The 20918-nt window shown below is 35.2% G+C and overlaps 1 protein-coding gene across 1 annotated transcript; it reads right to left on the bottom strand.

The window, feature by feature from the left end:
• Positions 1–6961: 6961 nt before the first annotated feature.
• On the bottom strand, positions 6962–11716 carry LOC115999352. The gene is made up of 2 exons (XM_031239210.1): positions 10747–11716; positions 6962–6981 (listed from the first exon to the last, which is right to left on the bottom strand). Exons 1-2 carry the CDS (start codon positions 11714–11716, stop codon positions 6962–6964), a joined length of 990 nt encoding a protein of 329 aa, XP_031095070.1.
• Positions 11717–20918: the final 9202 nt, after the last annotated feature.

Genomic DNA, 20918 nt, shown 5'->3' with positions numbered 1-20918 from the left:
TTTTCCATTCTCTAATACTACATTCCTATTCTTAAAGGAAAAAAAAATAGTGGGCTTCACTTGATTTATGTTTTTTAAAGACAAGGGTCAAATATGCTTCTCTACTTGTATCAACAATGCAATTGTGCCATACAACCAAAAACATGTATAGTTTAACGAATTTAGTACAAAAAGTTGATAATAAACAATTAATGGGTTGATAACATTTTAATTAGGCCAACCCCATTAGCAAGTTTTGTTGAGATTTTTCAATCCTCAAAACTTGAGCCTGGGATTTTAACAAATGGGAATTGGTTGTTTTATGGTGTTCTTTTCTCCTGCTAATTGGAGTTTTTGGCAGAGAATGGTGGGTCCCCTGTCAGAAAGAATTGCACTTCACCGTAATTCCTTTATTTTTTTTTTATTTTTTTTTTAGTTTTTTGTTTTGTTTTTTCCTTTTATTTTTTTTTCCTCCACTTCATTTTCTCTTTCATAATACACTTACAAAAACTCATCAAAAATACACCCAAGTTTAACTATTGAGGAAGGCCTTAGTGTCACTCCTCAAAGGTGATGTGTGTTGTCAGCGTTGAATAGGGATGAAAATAGGGCAGGTCCCTTTGTAAAGGTCTAGTTTGATTTGGGCCTAGCATAGTTTTACTTATTTAGTAAAAATGCTAGGCTTAAGCCAATTTTAAAGCCTTTTTATCTGAATAGGCCTAGACATACAATCATAAATCATTATTGTGTGAACCATATTATCAAATAATATATATTCAGTATAAAATAATGTACTTTTAGTATATTAAAAATGTATTGATTTTCAAAATATAATGTACATTGTAATCAGAGGATGTACATTATTTGTGTACTGAATGTACATTATATTGTATAATGTACATTCAGTACAAAAATAATGTACATTTAGTATATTAAAAATAATGTACATCCAGTACAAAAATAATGTACATTTAGTATATTAAAAATGTACTTTTTGTTATTGTCTACACAGCACTATGTGGACCATGGTCCACACAATAATTTGCCTACAATCATTATTCCATGGACCATGGACCAAATATTTGTGTGGAGCATAAATAAAAAGTACATTTTTAATATACTAAAAGTACTTTTCCTTCTTTCCTTAAAAAAAATACATTATTTGTATACATAAAGTATATTTTCTAAAAGTACATGATTTTTAAATATTATTAAATAATGTACATTCAGGCTATGTTTGGCAAACCTAGCTGAAAAGGTAGCTGAAAGCTGAAAAGTAGCTGAAAACTGAAAAGTTATAAGCATGAAGTTGAAATCTGAAAATCTATTAAGCTAGTTGTTATGCTTAGAAATGTTTGGTAAAATTAGTTTTTTGATAAGCTGATAAATGTAAAAAGACTAAAAAAGACATCTTCATACAATTTAAATAGTTTTAAATTTAAATAGGTTTGTTTATATATTAAAGAGTAAATACCCAAAATGGTCCCTCGACTATAGCATAATTCACAAATTGGTCCTCGACTATTGATTGAGCCCAATTAAACCCTCAACTATTCAATTTTTACCTAATTTAGTCATTCGTCAATTCATCCGTCTAAAACCTGTTAACTCTAAGGTCATATCCGTAATTTCATTGACATTAAGACCTGATACGTCATCTTTCTATTGTCTATTATCTCCCTTTGCATTTTTGACTCCATCGCCGCCAGGGAGAACAGTGATCGCCTGGTCAGCTAAGGCAGCCATCGCCGCCGCTAGAGAGAACCATGGTTGTGGAAAACAGAGCTCAGATCGACGCCAATATTTCCCAGAATGTGATCCTCGACACTGAGAAGAACGACGGGTTTTACTCCCACTGCAAGTCCCTCACTAAGCTAAGGTCCAATCTGCGATTAAATCTATTGTCGCGGTGCCTTATCGTCAAGGAGGCACGCTATCCGTTTGCGGCTCCCATTACTTCACCTTCCCGTCCATCGTCGACTACACGCTGTCGTACGCCAAGGTAAGAAACTCCGCTAAATTATGCCTAGGAATCTGCACATACTTTTCTCCATACCCGACTACATTCCGAATCTGAAACCCCTAAAATCCCCTAACGGAAACATCAGGTTGACGGGATGATAAGTGTGATCGCTGACAAGATTGTTGAGCTCTCGACGAACCCGCTGGTGAACGTGTGGTATGCCGGCCAGGACCCGAGCTTCCCCGTTGAAATCACCAATCTCTGCGAGGGTATTTACTACACCTGCGGTGGGGGTGTGTTATACACCGGCCAAATGCAGGGTCACGGGGAAGTTTTTGGTGCACTGGGAGGGTGGGAGGTGAAGTATGAGAGGACGGAGGCAATAGTGAAGAAGAGAAGAGGAGCAGCGAAGCAGTCAGAGTGGGAGAACAGTGAGGCAGTGGGTGATTTTGGAGGTTGACATGGTGAAATTACGCATATGACCTTAGAGTTAACATGTTTTAGACTGATGAATTGACGGAGGACTAAATTAGGTAAAAATTGAATAGTTGAGGATTTAATTGGGCTCAATTAATAGTCGAGGACCAATTTGTGAATTATGCTATAGTCGAGGGACCATTTTGGATATTTACTCTATATTAAAATATAAAATAGTGAAATCAATATATTTTAATAAAATATAAAGTAAGGACATATATTTGAAAACATATAAAGTAAAACAAAATGTTTATAATTCATAAGATTAGTTCATACAAAATTCAATTTTCAAACACAAATGTCAAATTGAAATTACAACCAAACATATTGAAAAGAAAAAGTCAAAAAGGTTTAGCTAAAAAAGTTTTAATTGGGAATGGTAAATGATGTCATTTCTTTAAAATAATAAGGTTAAAGATGGAAAAAAAGTTAGGAAGCTACTAGCTTATTTTATGAACATTACCAAACAGAGCTTATAGTTTATTAGTAGCTTAAAATAAGCTATAAGCTCCTAAATAAGCTCTGCCAAACAAAGCCTCAATACACAAATAGTGTACTTTTAGTATATTAAAATGTATATTACATTCATGGTCCACAGAACTATGTGGAGCATCATAGCCCACACAATAATTTGCCATAGGACTAACCTTCAAGCCTACAAGTATGACCTATTTTGGGAGAAGAAGTATAACCTATTTAGCTATATATTTAATATTTAATAGAGTATTAAATAATTATGTGTGTGTAACTCTTGTTCACATGAGGACACATCTAAAATGAGAATGTTAGCACAAATCTTGGCCAATAAAATTAATAGGTTGGATGTATGTGATTAAAGGGATTTAGGGTGTGTTTGGAAAGCAGGAAAATTACTGCTGGAAAATGTTTTTTGAAAAATGTGTCATGAATTAAATAAAATAAAGCAGGAAAATGGCTTCTGGATCATAAATTTGATTCCAAATGTTTAATTAAATAAAATAAAAATATTAATATTAATAGAAATTAAAGGAGTTATAGGAATTTTAAATTTTTTGAAAATATATATTTAATTAAGTAAAATTGATTTGGAAACTCGTAAAATGATCCAAATGTGAATTACTGAATTTTTCAGTGTTTGATTATCAAGGAAAAATACTCATTTTGGCATAAAAGGTCGATGAGATTTTTAAGCTAAAGACATTTTTCGGATACCAATTGTACGCTCAATTCTCCTTCTCTCCCCCCTCTAAGTGGCGCCAATTGGGTACAAATTTTACTCAATAGGCAGAGCCAAATGATTTAAATAGGCGCAAAGCCTATTCAGGATCTATTTTGAAGCCTTTTTAAAGGCCTATATATTAAATAGGCTTTTAAAAAGGCTTTAAGCCAGGCCAGGCCAACTGTAGTTTCAGGCTTGAGCCTAAAAAAAAGCCTACATACAGGCTCAAGTCCAGGCTCAAGCTTTCGATTTCTATAGTAGGCCCAGGCCTAATTTTCTAAAGCTCGGCCTAGCCTATTTCCACCCCTAACCCTACCCACACAAAAATTTGTTTAAAAAATACTTTTTTTTTAAATTCAATTTCTTTATAGTTTAGAGTTCTTAGATTTATAAATGCCTAATTAAATATAAGTTAGGACAGGCAGAGCCAAATGATATAAATCTTGACCCCGCTCACATCACACAAAAAAAATTAATTTTTAATTCATTGTCTATTGAGATTAACAAGAACAAGAAGCAATAACAATTGTAGAAAGAAAAGAATGCAAGATTTTACCAAACCAATGTGCCTACAACAGACTAAATTGATGACCTCCAATAACTAAGACCACAACAAAAGAGTAAAGACATACCTCGTTGTAAAATGTATGTTATCCATATCACCAACATAATCAGAATCGACATATACCATAAATACATGCTCACTTTGTTGACTCTCAAATACAATACCATGTCCCATAGTGCCTCTTAAGTATTGCCAAGTGATCGATTTAATTAACCCGGGGTGACTCGAGTTAGTAAACCCGATTATGTTAAAGGATTAGACAAGGTTAGAATTAAACAAGAAATGTGTAATAATAAGACAATATGGATAACCACGGAGATAATTCTTGTATTAAAGTCAATATAATGCTATTACAAGGAGAAACTTATGTAATAACAAAACAAAGTGTGTTCTTAGGACAAGATGTGTCTTAATGAGACATAGAGGAGTGTTTGTATACCCTTTTTCGGCCCTAACCTCCCACCGAAAGGAGGTGGGTGGTTGCAACGATCTTGGACCGCGCTTGATGTCGAAGAGGTGGGGGTCGAGGTCATCTAGCTCTTTCTCTTCCTCTTCAGTGAGCTGATCGAGATCCCTCTTGCGTCATCTACCCTTCTTCTTCCACAAGTTGCTTGGTCTTTTCACTTGCGCGGGTCTCCTGACAAATTGACCAAGGTAGCCCCTTTGGATGAGTTTTTCTATCTACCACTTGAGGACCATGCACTCATCGGTGTCATGCCCCGATTGCCTGTGGAATCGGCACTACTTGTTTGGATATGCTTTGGGTGATATCTTTATGCATTCACCCGGGAACTCCACGATGCCCATGGCTTCGGCATGGTTTAAGATGGTGCTTACTGGTTGTGTCAATGGAGTCAAGCAACGTAACAGAGCCAGCCAGGGTCGCTAATCTCGGCGCATGGCAATCCTCTTGAAGTGCTTTGTCTCGCCGGCCTCATCCTCCTTCTTCCTCTCCACCTCTTCTGCCTCGGCGAACCTCGCTGCGCGATCCATCAATGCAGCATAAGTTTTGAGGGGGGGGGGATATTGAACGAGGTCACGGTGGAATGGTCCAGACTGGACATTGTTAGTGAAGACTGGTATGGCCGACTTATCATCAAAATTTGCGACCGACTGCACTTCCTTCTTTCATCTGGCTAGATACTTGGTTAAGGTCTCTGAGCTCCACTGATTCAATTTGCACAAGTTGGCGAATTGCTTCTTCTTCGGGATGCTGCCCACAAAATATGACATGAACTTCTTTGAGAGGTCAGCAAAGGTGGAGACGGACCCCTCGGGTAAAGATGCGAAGCAATCTTAAGCTTGGCCATCGAGGGTTGCGAAGAAACCCCGACACATGACGACATTGCTTGGCCCCGTTATCATGATAGTAGCTCGATACCTGTTGAGATGAGCTCGGGGGTCAGCTGATCCCGTGTAGGGCTTGATGGTTGGAAAGCGAAAAATCCCTAGGCAAGGGCTCGACCATGATTTCTTCCGTGAATGGGGTGGTCAACACCTTTCGGGGTTCCAGCGACCCATCTCACATTTCTATCCTTTGCTGGAGCTCATCCATCCGCCTACGTAATTTTCTCCACCTCGGCTTATCGAACCAAATATATGATAACCTTGGTTGATTGGTTTTTGATTGACCACAAACAATATATATTTGTGTTTATGTTTTTCTTTGTTTAACTGAACTAAATGCTTAACAGATAGTTTATTCTGTTAGGCTTTAAACTTTAGCATTGTTTTTAGCTCATATACCCTAACAAAGAGTTTATTTCGTCACTCTACTTGGTTTTTCATACCTATTTCTGTGTTATAAATCTGCAGGTGAAGAGACGATTTTGTTGGCAATATTTTGTTTTGTTGATTAGGACAAAATGCCAATGTTGCCATTTGAGTGTAGTAGCTTGTTTAACTTTTACACTGTGACTCTATTTGTCTTTGTATTATGTCATTCAGACTTAATAAATGGTTTATTATGTTTGCCTCCTAAGCTTGACATTGTTAAATGAATTTATTACCGAAATGGTCCATCGACTATTGCGAAATTACCAATTTGGTTCTCGACAAATTTTCTTGCACAATTAAGTCATCAACTTTGAAAAATTTAACCATTTTGGTCCTCCATTTATTTTACCGTTTGATATCCGTTAAATCGGGACCAAATTGATAATTTCACTATAGTCAAGGGACCATTTCAGCCAAAAATTAATTATCGAAATCGTCCCTTGACTATAGCAAAGTTACCAATTTAGTCCCGATTTAACGAACGTTTAACACCAAAATAAACGGAGGACCAAACTGGTTAAATTTTTCAAAGTCGATGACTTAATTGAGCAAGAAAAATTGTCGAAAACCAAATTGGTAATTTTGCAATAGTCGAGGGACCATTTCGGTAACAAACTCTTGTTAAATTGATTTTTTTTAATAGTTGAAAAGAAAACTTGATTCCCTCTAGCAAAGATTTATAGCAGTTCAGGAGATAAGTTAGCAAAGATTTCTAAAGCACAATTGAATGCTTTGTTTCAAAAATATTTTTTTTTTCTAAATTTAATTTTCTTTTAGTTGTTTTGGTCCTCAGAATGTTGGAAGCAGGGGGTGATATAATCATGGTTCTAATAAAAGTTGTTACCACAAAGGCTTGCAAACTATTTTTTTTACATACATCTAAAGTTGCTATATACATTCAAAGGAGGATAATGGGTACGTTCTACTGTATTTGCAATATCCCATATGAAAATTTTGCTTGCCTTCATCAACACCGAAAGCAAGGAGATTTGAAGTAAATACATTAAACTCCAAACCACGAACCTGAAAGATTAGAAACAACATGATAAACATTGTTATCACCAGTTTTCCAACAAAACAGCAAATGCCATAAAGGAAATCAAGCATGGGACATGTAATTATGTTACTTACATGCCCCTATGATTGGAAAGATGGACAACAAACATTCGACATTCACACCTTGCAGCACAAGCTCCACAAGTTGATGGAAACACCATAACCTATTGGTGGGTGTCGAAACCAACAAATAATAAATACTTACTCTTATGAACTGTAATAGCGATGAGTAAGGTCGTATCCACAGAGATTGGTTAGACTTATTTTTAGCAATGGATTTAATAAATAATGAAATGGGAATAGAAACTTGAATAGTAACAATAAAATAGATAATAATAAATAAAATCAAATATCAAATAAATATCAAATAAACGTCAATGGCAACTAGTATCCAACCCAAGGCATAATATCAGTTCAATTCTAACAAGACATATATTGATATGCAAGCCAAACTAACTTTACTCTTTACTAGATTGGTTATGGTTATTAACAAGCTCTAACAACCTGTCTTTCCTTACTTCGTCGGTAATCAAAACAAGCTCTTTGATTTACTTCCCTAGCTAATAAACATCCTAAATAAGCTCTTAGGATTTAATTTACTAACAGCATTATCGAATTAGAAAGACTACCAATCCTAGCCAACAAACTCATAAGCTCGGTTCATTTAAGCTAGACTATATATCTTCATAACACAAACTGAAAATCAGTTATAATCAAATTGTGCTATTTGCTACCAACATCAGAACACTTAAACAATTACGGATTCAAGGTTCTAACTAGCAATTTAATGATTTGACAATTGAACAATGGGCCCTATTGCAACAATTAATCAAGCAATAATTCATATATATGAATATAACAGAAGATACATAGATAATAAAGTGCAAAGAATAATTTAGGCTAAATAAAGCTTACTGGTCTTGTAGAATCAAACTTCAATAATCCTCGAATTGGAAAAATAAGAACTCAGCAGTACATCGTACGAGTGTTTACAATATACATTTATATTAATCTCATAAAAGAGAAAAACAAAATGTATATATGTATTTTTGTGTTGGAACGTGACAAAACAAAGACAAGAAAATAACATAGCTAATGATGAGGGGTGTGTCCAGACATTACAAATCACACTATTTATACTCTAAAGAGAGGCATAGGTTGCGGATGAAATATTTGTTGGCAGCAATTCACGGACGAAGTTTGCGGATCGTGGACTAAGTTGCCGTTGAAGCCTTCGCACGTCGCAGCATCTGTCCGAATTCGTCGCTGCAGTCGTGGAGTTGGCGCAAGATTTGTTGTTATTCTACGTACTAAAAACAAAAGCAAATAAAACTAAGAGCATAATAAAGTTCAATCGTTATATCGTGGACCACGGTGCACATAGCACCGTGGACCCTGGTCCGAAACGACGTCGTTTCGATGTTAGTGGACGCGGACGCCGACGCGAATGACTCCAGGGAATTCATTATCTAAAATACACATAATCATTATCTAAAATACACAGAATGTTTGCCTAGAATACACATAATATTTGCCTAGAATACACAGAATATTGACACAAAATACACATAACTGATCCTCCTAACATTCGAATGCACAAACACATCACAACCTGTGTTAATAACATGAATACACAGAATATTGACACAAAATACACAGAATTCATCCTCATAAACATTCGAATGCACAAACACATCACAACATGTGTTACTAACATGAATACACAGAACGGTTGCTTAGAATACACATAATGATTGTCTGAAATACACAGAACGATTACCTTGAATACACAGAATATTAACATAAATACAGAGACCGACCAAAACGGGAAATGTGATTTAAAAAAAAAAAAAGGAACGATTAGTTTACAATGCTCAAAACGACGTCGTTTACGTACGTAGTGCACATTGCTATGTGTACCGTGGTGCACGGTATAATTTGCCAATAAAGTTAATTCTAGGTTTGGGCTGCCGATTCATAAAACAAAAAGCTTAAGTTTGGGCCAAATTAAACAAATTAGAATAAAGAAAGGAATAAGCCCACTTTAATTCCACTAGCCCAACTCTTATTTAATAATGGTAATATAATTTTAGTTAAAATAGTCATTAACCTTAATTATTAAATAATTATTATATTATTGCAAAACATAAAAATAAAGTGTAAAATAAATATAATGTTAAATAAATAAAATTAATTTATTATAAAAATTAATCTAAATTGAATATAAAAATAGTGCTTATCAAAATTCCCCACACTAATCATTTGCTTGTCCTCAAGCAAAAACATTAGTTAAGAAAACATAAATATATAAAAACTCATAACACTTCATGAACATTGGTCTCAAACGCATTATAAATGCTCAGCTAGCAATTTATTTGAAAAATGGAGTGAACTAAATAACTAAGCCCTCACGGGTATATCACTCATCACTCAAAAGTGTTTGAAGGGTTTGTAAATTTCACTCAAATCAATTCCTATAGAAATGCTCTACCATAGGCTTGCATATCTTCTCATTCTCCACTACAAGATAACATGCATGACTAAATCATAAGGACTTTCTCCAGGGTTGTAATGGGGCTTAGGACAAAAGGATAGGAATTATTTGGAAAAGTAGTTCAAAAGGCCTTCAAAACTAGAGAAGCATGATTGAATGAACTAACTCAAACATAAAGATCAAACGAACCCAATCTCTCTTGTTATTTTGATAGTTCAACTCCAACCAAATAAACTATCACATCCCATAAGACCATAAACTATTCATACTTTATTCAACATGAGACATACTAATAACAACCAAAATGATAATTTCATTTTCTCTTTTTTCTCTTTTTTTTTTTGTACTGCTATTTTTCGTTTTTTTTTTTTTTTTTTTGGTAGAAGAAGAGAGACACTTTCCATCATACATTTCACCCTCTTTAGTTTAGGAACAACCTCAAATGGAAACAACTACATCAACTCATTTCCCATTATCTACTTTTTTTTTTCTTTTGAAAATACCAACCAAAAATCTTTTAGAACTCCAATGACACTTGCATTATTCTCACTCATATAAACACTTTGCCAACATCTTTCCACACACTCAATCCTTATCATTTACCCAATCAAAGCTCCCCTAGTCCTCTAGGCAAGGTTAAGGAAATTAATTTCAGGTATGAGGCTTATTATAATGTGTGGTTCAATATGAACAAAAATACGGTTGACAGGCTCAAAGTGGCTGACAAAGGAAAATAATTAGGGTATGAACAGGCTATTTGGCTAGTGAGGCTAAAAATCAAAGATAGCCTTAATCATATTAAAAATCATGCATGAATCAACTTAGCTTTAAAGAGAATCAAGGCAAGTTCTAGAGAGACAAGTCTATGGAAGATATCACACAGGAAAATAATCGGACTGAAGTGTTAGTCAAAGGCTCAAATATCTCACAGGTTCATGCTTGGTTAGTTTAGCCACCACCATATCAAACAAAACACTAATTAAATATTCATAATATGCAAGATCAATTATTCAATTATGTTATGAATTTTCGTAAAAATATTATTTTTTTGAAAAAATATTAGTAGAAAAAGAAAGATTTTTTTTTTCATTTTGAAGAGAAGAAAATAATCATATCCCCTCCCCACACTTATTCTCAACATTGTCCCCAATGTTAAATAGAATGTAAAGATAAGAGAAAAATTAATAAAAATGCAAAACAAATAAATGAAAGAGTAGAATAAACTCCCTTTGGGTTGCCTCCCAAGTAGCGTCTTTCTTTAACGTCTTTAGCTAGACGCCATTTTCTTCCTAACACATCCTCAAAGTTAGGATTTCTATTCAACGCAACATTCGGTTTATCACCAGCAATCAAATGACAATTATCTTCTTGCAATAAAATATCCACAACAAAAATAGATGACATGCCATTCAGATGTTTCATGGTAGTATTAAATATATCAAATTTAACAATGTCACCATCAAACTCCATTGTCAATATACCATCATGCACATCAATTTTAGTTTTAGATGTTTTCAAAAATGGCCTCCCTAATAAGATCAATGAGGAATTGGGAGAATTGTCTTCTTCCATATCTAACACATAAAAATCAGCAGGAAAAATCAATCCATCAACTTGTACTAAAACATTTTCTAAAACCCCCACAGGATAAACATTCGATCTATCAGCAAGTTGAACAATTACACTAGTTTCTTTTAAGGAGCCAACATTCAAAGATGAATAAACAGATAGAGGCATGACATTAATTGAAGCTCCAAGATCTAGCATTGCGCTGTCAACATTAACATTTCCAATTTTGCAAGGGATAGTAAACATACCAGGATCTTTGCATTTAGGAGGCAATTTTTTTTGTAAAATAGCTGAAACATTTTCCCCCATGCTTACCATTTCATTGCCTTTCAATTTTCTTTTGTTTGTGCACAACTCCTTGAGAAACTTAGCATATTGAGGGATTTGTTTAATAGCATCAAGTAAAGGAATATTTACCTCAACCTTTCGAAATGTCTCAAGTATTTCTTTTTCGTCTTCAGCGTTCTTGGATTTGGCGAACCTACTAGGAAAAGGAGTAGGAATTACCCAAGACTTTGGATGTTCTTTGTCAGGCTTATGATCATTTTGAGGTTGATGGACCTCTTTTTCAGTTTCCTCATCTTGGTTGGGTGTTTTTCTCACTTGAGTATGTTTTGGCAGCTCTTTTCCACTTCTCATGGTAATTGCACTCACATTTTGCTTTGGGTTTACAACAGTTTGTGAGGGCAACTTACCTTGAGACTCCAATCTACTTACGGTAGATGCTAGCTGGCTCATCTGACTTTCTAAGTGTTGAATACTTGTTCTTGTTTCTTGCTGAAATTGTTGTGTTTGTTGTTGAAATTGTTGTGTGTTAGTGGCAAGTGACTTAACGATATCTTCCAATGACATACTTGAATTAGAAGATGGTTGTTGTGAAGATGAATGTTGTTCTTGAATGGGTTGTCTAGGTTGAAATTGTGGAATTTGTGGACGTGGCTTGTAGCTGAAATTTGGATGATCCCTCCATCCTGGGTTATATGTATTTGAATAGGGATCATAATTTCGTGGCTAAAGTGTCATCTAGCACCATGAACTATATCCAATTATTCATGCCGCACCATGAACTTTCATATCGTATATATCGAGCCGCAAACCAAAATAAAAAGTTCACCTAGAACTTTTAGCAGGTTTCCAGGTCTTCTTGCTGACATGGCGTCTGATGTGGCATTTCCCCTTACCATATGGTGTCCATGTAAGCGTTTACATATTTAAAATTTAATTAAAAAAAACAAAATTATTATATTAAAATAACCATAATTTTATTCTCTTTATTTTCATAATGTATACTTTTCAATTTTGCAATTCCAATGTTTCAATTTTTTTTTTCAGAATTTATATTTTTTTGGCTAATTTATTGTGTAGTATTTTTTGCAATTTTCCAAATTTATAGAAATGCTAATTTTTTTTGTTTGTATTTTTTGTGTTTTTTTTTAATATTTTTAATATGTAAATGCTTACATGGTTAAAGTAAATGCCATATCACTTGAAATCCTGCGCCATGTCAGCAGGAAGACTTGGAAACCTGCTAAAAGTTCTAGGTGAATTTTTTATTTTGGTTTGCGGCTCGATATATACGATATTAAAGTTTAGGGTGCGGCATGAATAATTGGATATAGTTCATGGTGCTAGATGACACTTTAGCCTAATTTCGTTGTGGTTGGCCTGGAAACCCTCCAATTGCATTAGCTTGCTCACAATAATCATATTGAAGTGTCGGACACATGTTTGTTTGGTGTCTAGTAGCAGCACATATCCCACAAGCTTTAACCTGATGTGTATCTCCTAGTGCTAACTGTTGAACAAGAGTGGTTAAGTGAGATACTTTATTCTCGAGGGAAGAAATGTTCACCTCATTCACTCTTCTAGAAGGTATGTCCTGTCTGCATCCAAATTGTTGTGAATTGGCAGCCATTATGGATATCAAATCTCTAGCTTCACGAGGAGTTTTGTTCACTATAGCACCTCCACTAGCTGCATCCATCATCTTTCTTTCTATGGGAAGCAGTCCCTCATAAAAGTATTGAATGAGGAGCTGTTCAGAAACTCCATGTTGTGGGCAACTTGCACACAGTTGCTTGAAGCGTTCCCAGTACTCGTGGAGAGTCTCTGTGTCTCTTTGCTTGATGCCACATATTTCCCTTCTAATGCTGGCAGCTCGTGATGTTGGGAAAAACTTTTCAAGAAATAATCTTACCATTTCATCCCATGTGTTTATTGAGCCTGAAGGAATGTAAAATAACCAGTCCTTTGCTCGATCGACTAATGAGAATGGGAAAGCACGTAGTTTGATTTGATCTTCCGTCACTCTTTGCGGTTTGAAGCTCGAACACACCACGTGGAACTCCTTTAGGTGCTTATGTGGATCTTCATTTTCAAGACCACGAAATGTTGGGAGTAGTTGAATCAAACCTGACCTTAATTCAAAACAAACCTCTAAGGCAGGATGTTGAATACAAAGAGGTTGTTGATTCAAATTCGGTGTAGAAAGCTCCCTTAAAGTTCTTTGTTCTTCAGCCACTACTTGATTTTTGGCCATTGTTTGCTCTTTTTCAGAATCAAAACAAGATGCAATTGATTCAGTTGTGGTAGTTGATTGAACAGATGTTGAAGAAACCACTTTGTTTTTACGCACTCTAGTCTCCTTCCTTAACTTTTTTGCAGTCTTGTCAATCTCGGGATCGTATTGCAATTGACCTGTACGAGAAGAACGTGGCATAAAAATAAATCTAATTGACACCAATCCCCGGCAACGGCGCCAAAAATTTGGTGGGTGTCGAAACCAACAAATAATAAATACTTACACTTATGAACTGTAATAGCGATGAGTAAGGTCGTATCCACAGAGATTGGTTAGACTTATTTTTAGCAATGGATTTAATAAATAATGAAATGGGTATAGAAACTTGAATAGTAACAATAAAATAGATAATAATAAATAAAATCAAATATCAAATAAACGTCAATGACAACTAGTATCCAACCCAAAGCATAATATCAGTTCAATTCTAACAAGACATATATTGATATGCAAGCCAAACTAACTTTACTCTTTACTAGATTGGTTATGGTTATTAACAAGTTCTAACAACCTGTCTTTCCTTACTTCATCAGTAATCAAAACAAGCTCTTTGATTACTTCCCTAGCTAATAAACAACCCTAAACAAGCTCTTAGGATTTAATTTACTAACAACATGATCGAATTAGAAAGACTACCAATCCTAGCCAACAAACTCATAAGCTCGGTTCATTTAAGCTAGACTATATATCTTCATAACACAAACTGAAAGTCAGTTATAATCAAATTGTGCTATTTGCTACCAACATCAGAACACTTAAACAATTACGGATTCAAGGTTCTAACTAGCAATTTAATGACTTGACAATTGAACAATGGGCCCTATTGCAACAATTAATCAAGCAATAATTCATATATATGAATATAACAGAAGATACATAGATAATAAAGTGCAAAGAATAATTTAAGCTAAATAAAGCTTACTGGTCTTGTAGAATCAAACTTCAATAATCCTCGAATTGGAAAAATAAGAACTCAACAGTACATCGTACGAGTGTTTACAATATACATTTATATTAATCTCATAAAAGAGAAAAACAAAATGTATATATGTATTTATGTGTTGGAACGTGACAAAGCAAAGACAAGAAAATAACTAGCTAATGATGAGGGGTGTGTCCAGACATTACAAATCACACTATTTATACTCTAAAGAGAGGCATAGGTTGCGGATGAAATATTTGTTGGCAGCAATTCACGGAAGAAGTTTGCGGATCGTGGACTAAGTTTCCGTTGAAGCCTTCGCACGTCGCAGCATCTGTCCGAATTCGTCGCTGCAGTCGTGGAGTTGGCGCAAGATTTGTTGTTATTCTACGTACTAAAAACAAAAGCAAATAAAACTAAGAGCATAATAAAGTTAATTCTAGGTTTGGGCTGCCGATTCACAGTGTTGCAAAAATCACGTCTAGGCGCTGATTAATCCCCGCCTAGGCGCTAGGCGCTGGTTGACCGCCTAGCGTATCACAATAAATAGTGGTCTAGGCGGCTGGCCGGCTAGGCGACCGTCTAGGCCGCCTAAGCTCCGCCTAAGCTGCCAAAGCACCGCCTAGGCCGCCAAAGCACCGCCTAGGCCGCTTAGGCGTTGACCGCCTAGGCGTCGACTAAACCGACTAGGCACCGACTAGGCCTTCTAGTTGGTCGATTAACTATTGTTCTTTTTTTAATGGGTTATTTCACTCAAAACAACATCATTTTGAGCAAAATAATTCTAAATTGTACAAACTTTAGATGTTTTTTAAGTTAATATTTAATATTTTACTATTAACTATTAAAGTATTATATGATTTATAATTATTAGTCTTTAAAAAATTAAAAATACTTAAACAAATTTTAAAAAAATAAAAAATAAAATAAAAAATACACGGACGCCTAGGCGCCGATTAATCTCCGGCTAGGCGTCCTAAGCACTAGGCGCTCCCCTAGCACCTTGGGAGGGCCTAGCGATTTTTTCAACCATGCCGATTCATAAAGCAAAAAGCTTAAGTTTGGGCCAAATTAAACAAATTAGAATAAAGAAAGGAATAAGCCCACTTTAATTCCACTAGCCCAACTCTTATTTAATAATGGTAATATAATTTTAGTTAAAATAGTCATTAACCTTAATTATTAAATAATTATTATATAATTGCAAAACATAAAAATAAAGTGTAAAATAAATATAATGTTAAATAAATAAAATTAATTTATTATAAAAATTAATCTAAATTAAATATAAAAATAGTGCTTATCACATATCAACCAAAGGCGAGTAAAAATATTTGAATGCAATGAATAAACAACTAATTAATGAAAGACTGCAGAAAAAGTATATCTTTTTAGGTGCAGAATATCTAAATAAAGCTTTTGGAGTTTCAATACTGTTACCTTGAGTAATAGCATTGATCCTCAACTGCTCCAAGGGGTCAAGAAAGGGAGCAACATGACACAAATAATCAATAACAAATTCAGAGAACTAGGAGACAGAAGCTATAATCGTCACATATTTTTTTAGGATACTTGTAGACAAACGAGTCATATGTTATTGAATTAATTGAGTTATACTTTTGCACTAAACTTATAATCAAATAAATGCACACTTTCAAATATTAGAATTGTTTATAATTTTGTTCAAAAAAAAATTGTTTATAATTTCATCTTTAATTATATTATGTAAATATATAATAAAATTTTTTATCCAAACAATGCACGGGTAATTGGACAATTATTTGCTCGAATTCAAGCAAGGATATGTTAGAGATAAGAACAAGGACGCAATTTTATTGACTGGAAATTAAAAAAAAAAAAAAAAAGAGAAGAGAAACAGGAAGTCACAAGACTTTCCCAAACAAGAGTTTTAGGCTCTTGCCCCACAAGAGTTTTAGGCTCTTGCCCAGCTTCTAAAGCTTAAAGACTAAGGATAAAGATTGGATGATTTACTCTCATCTAGAGGTTCTAATTTATAGTGCTAGGAAATAAATAATTATGGAAAAGGAGATATTGTTGATATGATTCTGCTTTTGATTTTATTCTTGTCAAATCCCTTGCGTTAAGTCTTTCCTTATGTATTCTGATTTGCCTGATTTTGGGTGTGTATCATTGCCACCCACCAAAGAAACAGCCTTGTCCCCAAGGCTAGAGTGGAAAGACTGCCTTATGTTGTCCGGTGTCGATTTGGTCAATTACACCAGGCTCGTAGCTTGTTTCATCCTCGTCATCCTCTACTGCAATTAGAGTTTGCAAGGATTTATTCGGGCACACATGAAGTGGATTGTACAGTTGCTGACAACGGAAACAAAGTCCTTTGGCGCGCATGTCCAGGTACTCTTTGTTAGAATAATGTCGTGCCAGAGCTCGTGACGTTGACGTGCCGGAATTGCGTACTGAAGACTGGGTAGCAGGAAATGCAGATTGTGTTTGGGAAGAGAAGGAAGATGTTTGATTGCTACCAGAGAATTGAGACTGGGTTGGAATGGGTTTGGGCTGTGAAATTTTTGAAAAAGAATCGGTTTGGTAATTCTTCCCAGGCCCGTTAGACCAAGTAGACCCATTATGTGAAGGAATTATTTGGAGCGCTGCATTTTCTTCTTGCAGATTGCGTCCAAGGAGCCGGCCTGTGGAGAGAAATTCAATTTCTCGTTCTGTAGCGCGAGCGACACGCATCGTTGTTCGGAGGTCTGTCACATCATTCGGTCGGAGCCGCACCCGAATGGCAGGCTTCAAGCCATTCAGAAACAGTCCTAGCTGAATGTGAGTCGCAAGTCCCGTGGTTTGGGCAATCCGAGTACGAAACCTAGCGATATAGTCATCAACCGTTCCCATCTGGCGAAGAGCCGCAAGCTGCTCAAACAGTGGACCAGGTAGGTCTTCACCAAACTCTTCTAACATGTCCCGAGTAAACTGAGACCATGTTAGAGTAGGATTTTGTTGTTGTAGCCACCGGAGCCAATGTAGAGCCGGTCCTTGCATACTGATAAAGGCTATCGGAACCTTCAGATCCTCCCGGGTGTGATGTATGGCGAAGTATTGCTCAACTCTGGCCAACCATCCAATCGGGTCTACACCATCAAAGGTAGGAAGTTCCATACTACTTGTAGGAAATATAGTGTTGTCTGGTTGAGACCGGCGTTCTGATGGCGGATTGGAATCCACTCTTGGAACGGATGGGGGAGTGGAATCTTCTGTTGGGACTGCTATTGATGATGCACTGGCATCGCCGTGCCCTTTGCTTTGGAGGGAGAGAGCGAGGAGGTCAGAAATCTTAGCCATTTGATCGTTCAAAGTGGCTAATTCAGCACGGATCACCTCTTGGTTCGTTTGTAATGTCTCCTGGTTCTTCTCTAACGTCTCCATTTGATTCTCTATCCTTGTGGTCGTCATTCAGTGGTAGGTCGGACCAATTTGTTAGAGATAAGAACAAGGACGCAATTTTATTGACTGGAAATTAAAAAAAAAAAAAAAGAGAAGAGAAACAGGAAGTCAGAAGACTTTCCCCAACAAGAGTTTTAGGCTCTTGCCCCACAAGAGTTTTAGGCTCTTGCCCAGCTTCTAAAGCTTGAAGACTAAGGATAAAGATTGGATGATTTACTCTCATCTAGAGGTTCTAATTTATAGTGCTAGGAAATAAATAATTATGGAAAAGGAGATATTGTTGATATGATTCTGCCTTTGATTTTATTCTTGTCAAATCCCTTGCGTTAAGCCTTTCCTTAAGCCTTTCCTTATGTATTCTGATTTGCCTGATTTTGGGTGTGTATCAGGATAAACTAGAAAACACAATCAATCCAACCAATTTCATCAATTACACTATATAATATTTGTTGTTTTAATTTATATAATTGTATATCAATCCAAATATTCTTAAATTATTATAACAAATCTATTATGTTCAACGCACGGGTGAAAGTACTAATAATAAATAAATTTGATTTCATATAAATTATTGGGTATATTTTTTAGCGCATTGCGCATAGAAAAAACTAGTTATATTAAAATAAATTCCTAAGAGGGTGTTTGGTTCGAGACTTCGAGTCATCTGAGATTAACTAAGTAATTTGAATATGGTAATGCTATATTACCTTTTTTGGTTCAAGTTATGAGATTACCTGATAATGTTATATTATCTCAAAGCTGATGTGACAGTAATGTTTCAAGGTAATATGATTACCCCATTTTCTTAGGTAATATAATCTTAAATTACCTTAAATCATTCCAACTTTGTCATTGTTAACTAATAATAATAATAATAATAATAATAATAATAATAATAATAATTAATATATGTTTATATAATCAAATATACATGTGTATATTTTTTTTTTGAAAATAAATATAAATATATTTTTAATATTTAAGCATTGATATACATTCATACATATAAATAAATAAATAAATAAATAAATAAATAAATATATATATATATATATATATATATATATATATATATATATATATATATAAAATATCTAAAAACATAATAAGTCTCAATCAATGTTATATCCTTGATTTATGTCCCTCTTTTTGTATGCTAATAAATGTATACATTTTGCTTTAAATGTTGTACACTTCAATGTTATTACTTTTTAGACAAAATTGTCCCTACTACATTCTTGTTATACAAAACTATCCTTACACCATTATAATACCGTTACTTTTTAACTCAATCATTATATAATTAATTTAATGATTTTTTGAAATTAATTTAATGGTTGATTATATTTTAATTAAATTTCTATTAATGGTAAATCATATATATATGTGTGTATAAAATGCATATATTATTTGTGTATATACAATTCGAATTATAAATTTTAATTATTTGTATTTATTAATGTTAATATTGTGCATAAATTTTCGCGCGTACAAAATACTAGTATATATATAGATATTTATTTATATATTGAGGACATTATAGTAAATTGATCCATATAACCGTAAACCAAACAAGGTAATGCAGTGAGGCTAGATCAGAATCCATCCCTTCCATATGCGAGTGCAACTAGACTACAAGGTCTTGGTAACACATAAGGTAATCTTATGTTCTTAAAATCTGACATTACCTTCGTGATTATACCTGAGTAATACAAGATTTCGTGAACCAAACGCTCCCTAAATATACACGTAAACCCTAGCCCCTAAATTCCAAAATTCACTTCAACGCACCGAGTCACCAACGCAAGTCGCAGCAGTCTGACGCAGGGACGCGGGACAGCGAGGCGGCGTCAGTCTGAATCTCTGGTAGTCTGGCGACGGCGACAACAACAACAGGTATTATTCACTCTGACTCCCTAGTTATTGTACGGTTAGTGGTATATATATGTAAACTATCGTGAGTGTGAGTGCGTGAGTGGAGGCTGTGGCTGCGGGGTGCGGCGGTGGGCCGGTTGCTACAGGGTGCGTGGTGCGGTGGTGGCTACGGCCTGGCATCAGGCGACTGCTGCTGCCTGCAGCTTGTGGCTGTGTCCGGACTCCGGAAGGTGCGTGGTGCGGCGGTGGCCGCGGCCTGGCATCATCCGGTTCTATAGCATGCCCAGCCGCCCAGGCCTATTTTCATCCCTACTTGGCATTTTTTACTTCAAAGCTTGTTGTATACAACTATACACTCAATTGCATAATGCCAACAACAGTAAATCATGACCTTTCTCACTCAGAGTGGCGTGATGAATGCTCTCTTTGAGAAGTCCTAAAAGCCAGCTTGATGGTGTATGAACAATGGGGTGGTGTTACTGTGTATATTGACATATTTTCCCTGTAATCAGTATATTGTCTCTAATCTGTGTATTAGTGCTAATTTTAGAGTCTGACAGACTACTAATTTTTTTTCTCTATTAATTAAAGACTGTGACTGCTAATCTTATTGGTGTTTGATATTTTGTCACAGACATTTTTAAAACGATCTTAGGGTGTGTTTGGTAACCCGTAAAATGACTTCTGGAAAATATTTTCCGAGTTTTCTGTGTTTGGCAACATCCGGAAAATGTGGTCAACAGAAAATGTTTTCCGTTGACCAAGGAAAATCAGTTCATTTTTCCAGAAAATGACTTACGGAATTTTTTTCCGTAAGTCATTTTACGGAATCGCCAGAATAGTTGTTTCGTATGTTTTCGACCAAAACCAAGTCATATCACCCATGACCATGGACCAAGGACCATGGACCAAGTAGGTGGGGAAACCGCCGAAAACCTTTGCTACATTCCTTTTTAATTATTTTTATTTTTTTATAAATTCTATTTTTTATTAAATACCATTATTTTAATAACTATTATAATTTTTTATATTTTAAATAA

Source organism: Ipomoea triloba, chromosome 12, assembly GCF_003576645.1.
Source record: "Ipomoea triloba cultivar NCNSP0323 chromosome 12, ASM357664v1".
Taxonomy (NCBI): Eukaryota; Viridiplantae; Streptophyta; class Magnoliopsida; order Solanales; family Convolvulaceae; genus Ipomoea; species Ipomoea triloba.
This window is presented reverse-complemented; position numbering and strand designations above follow the sequence as displayed.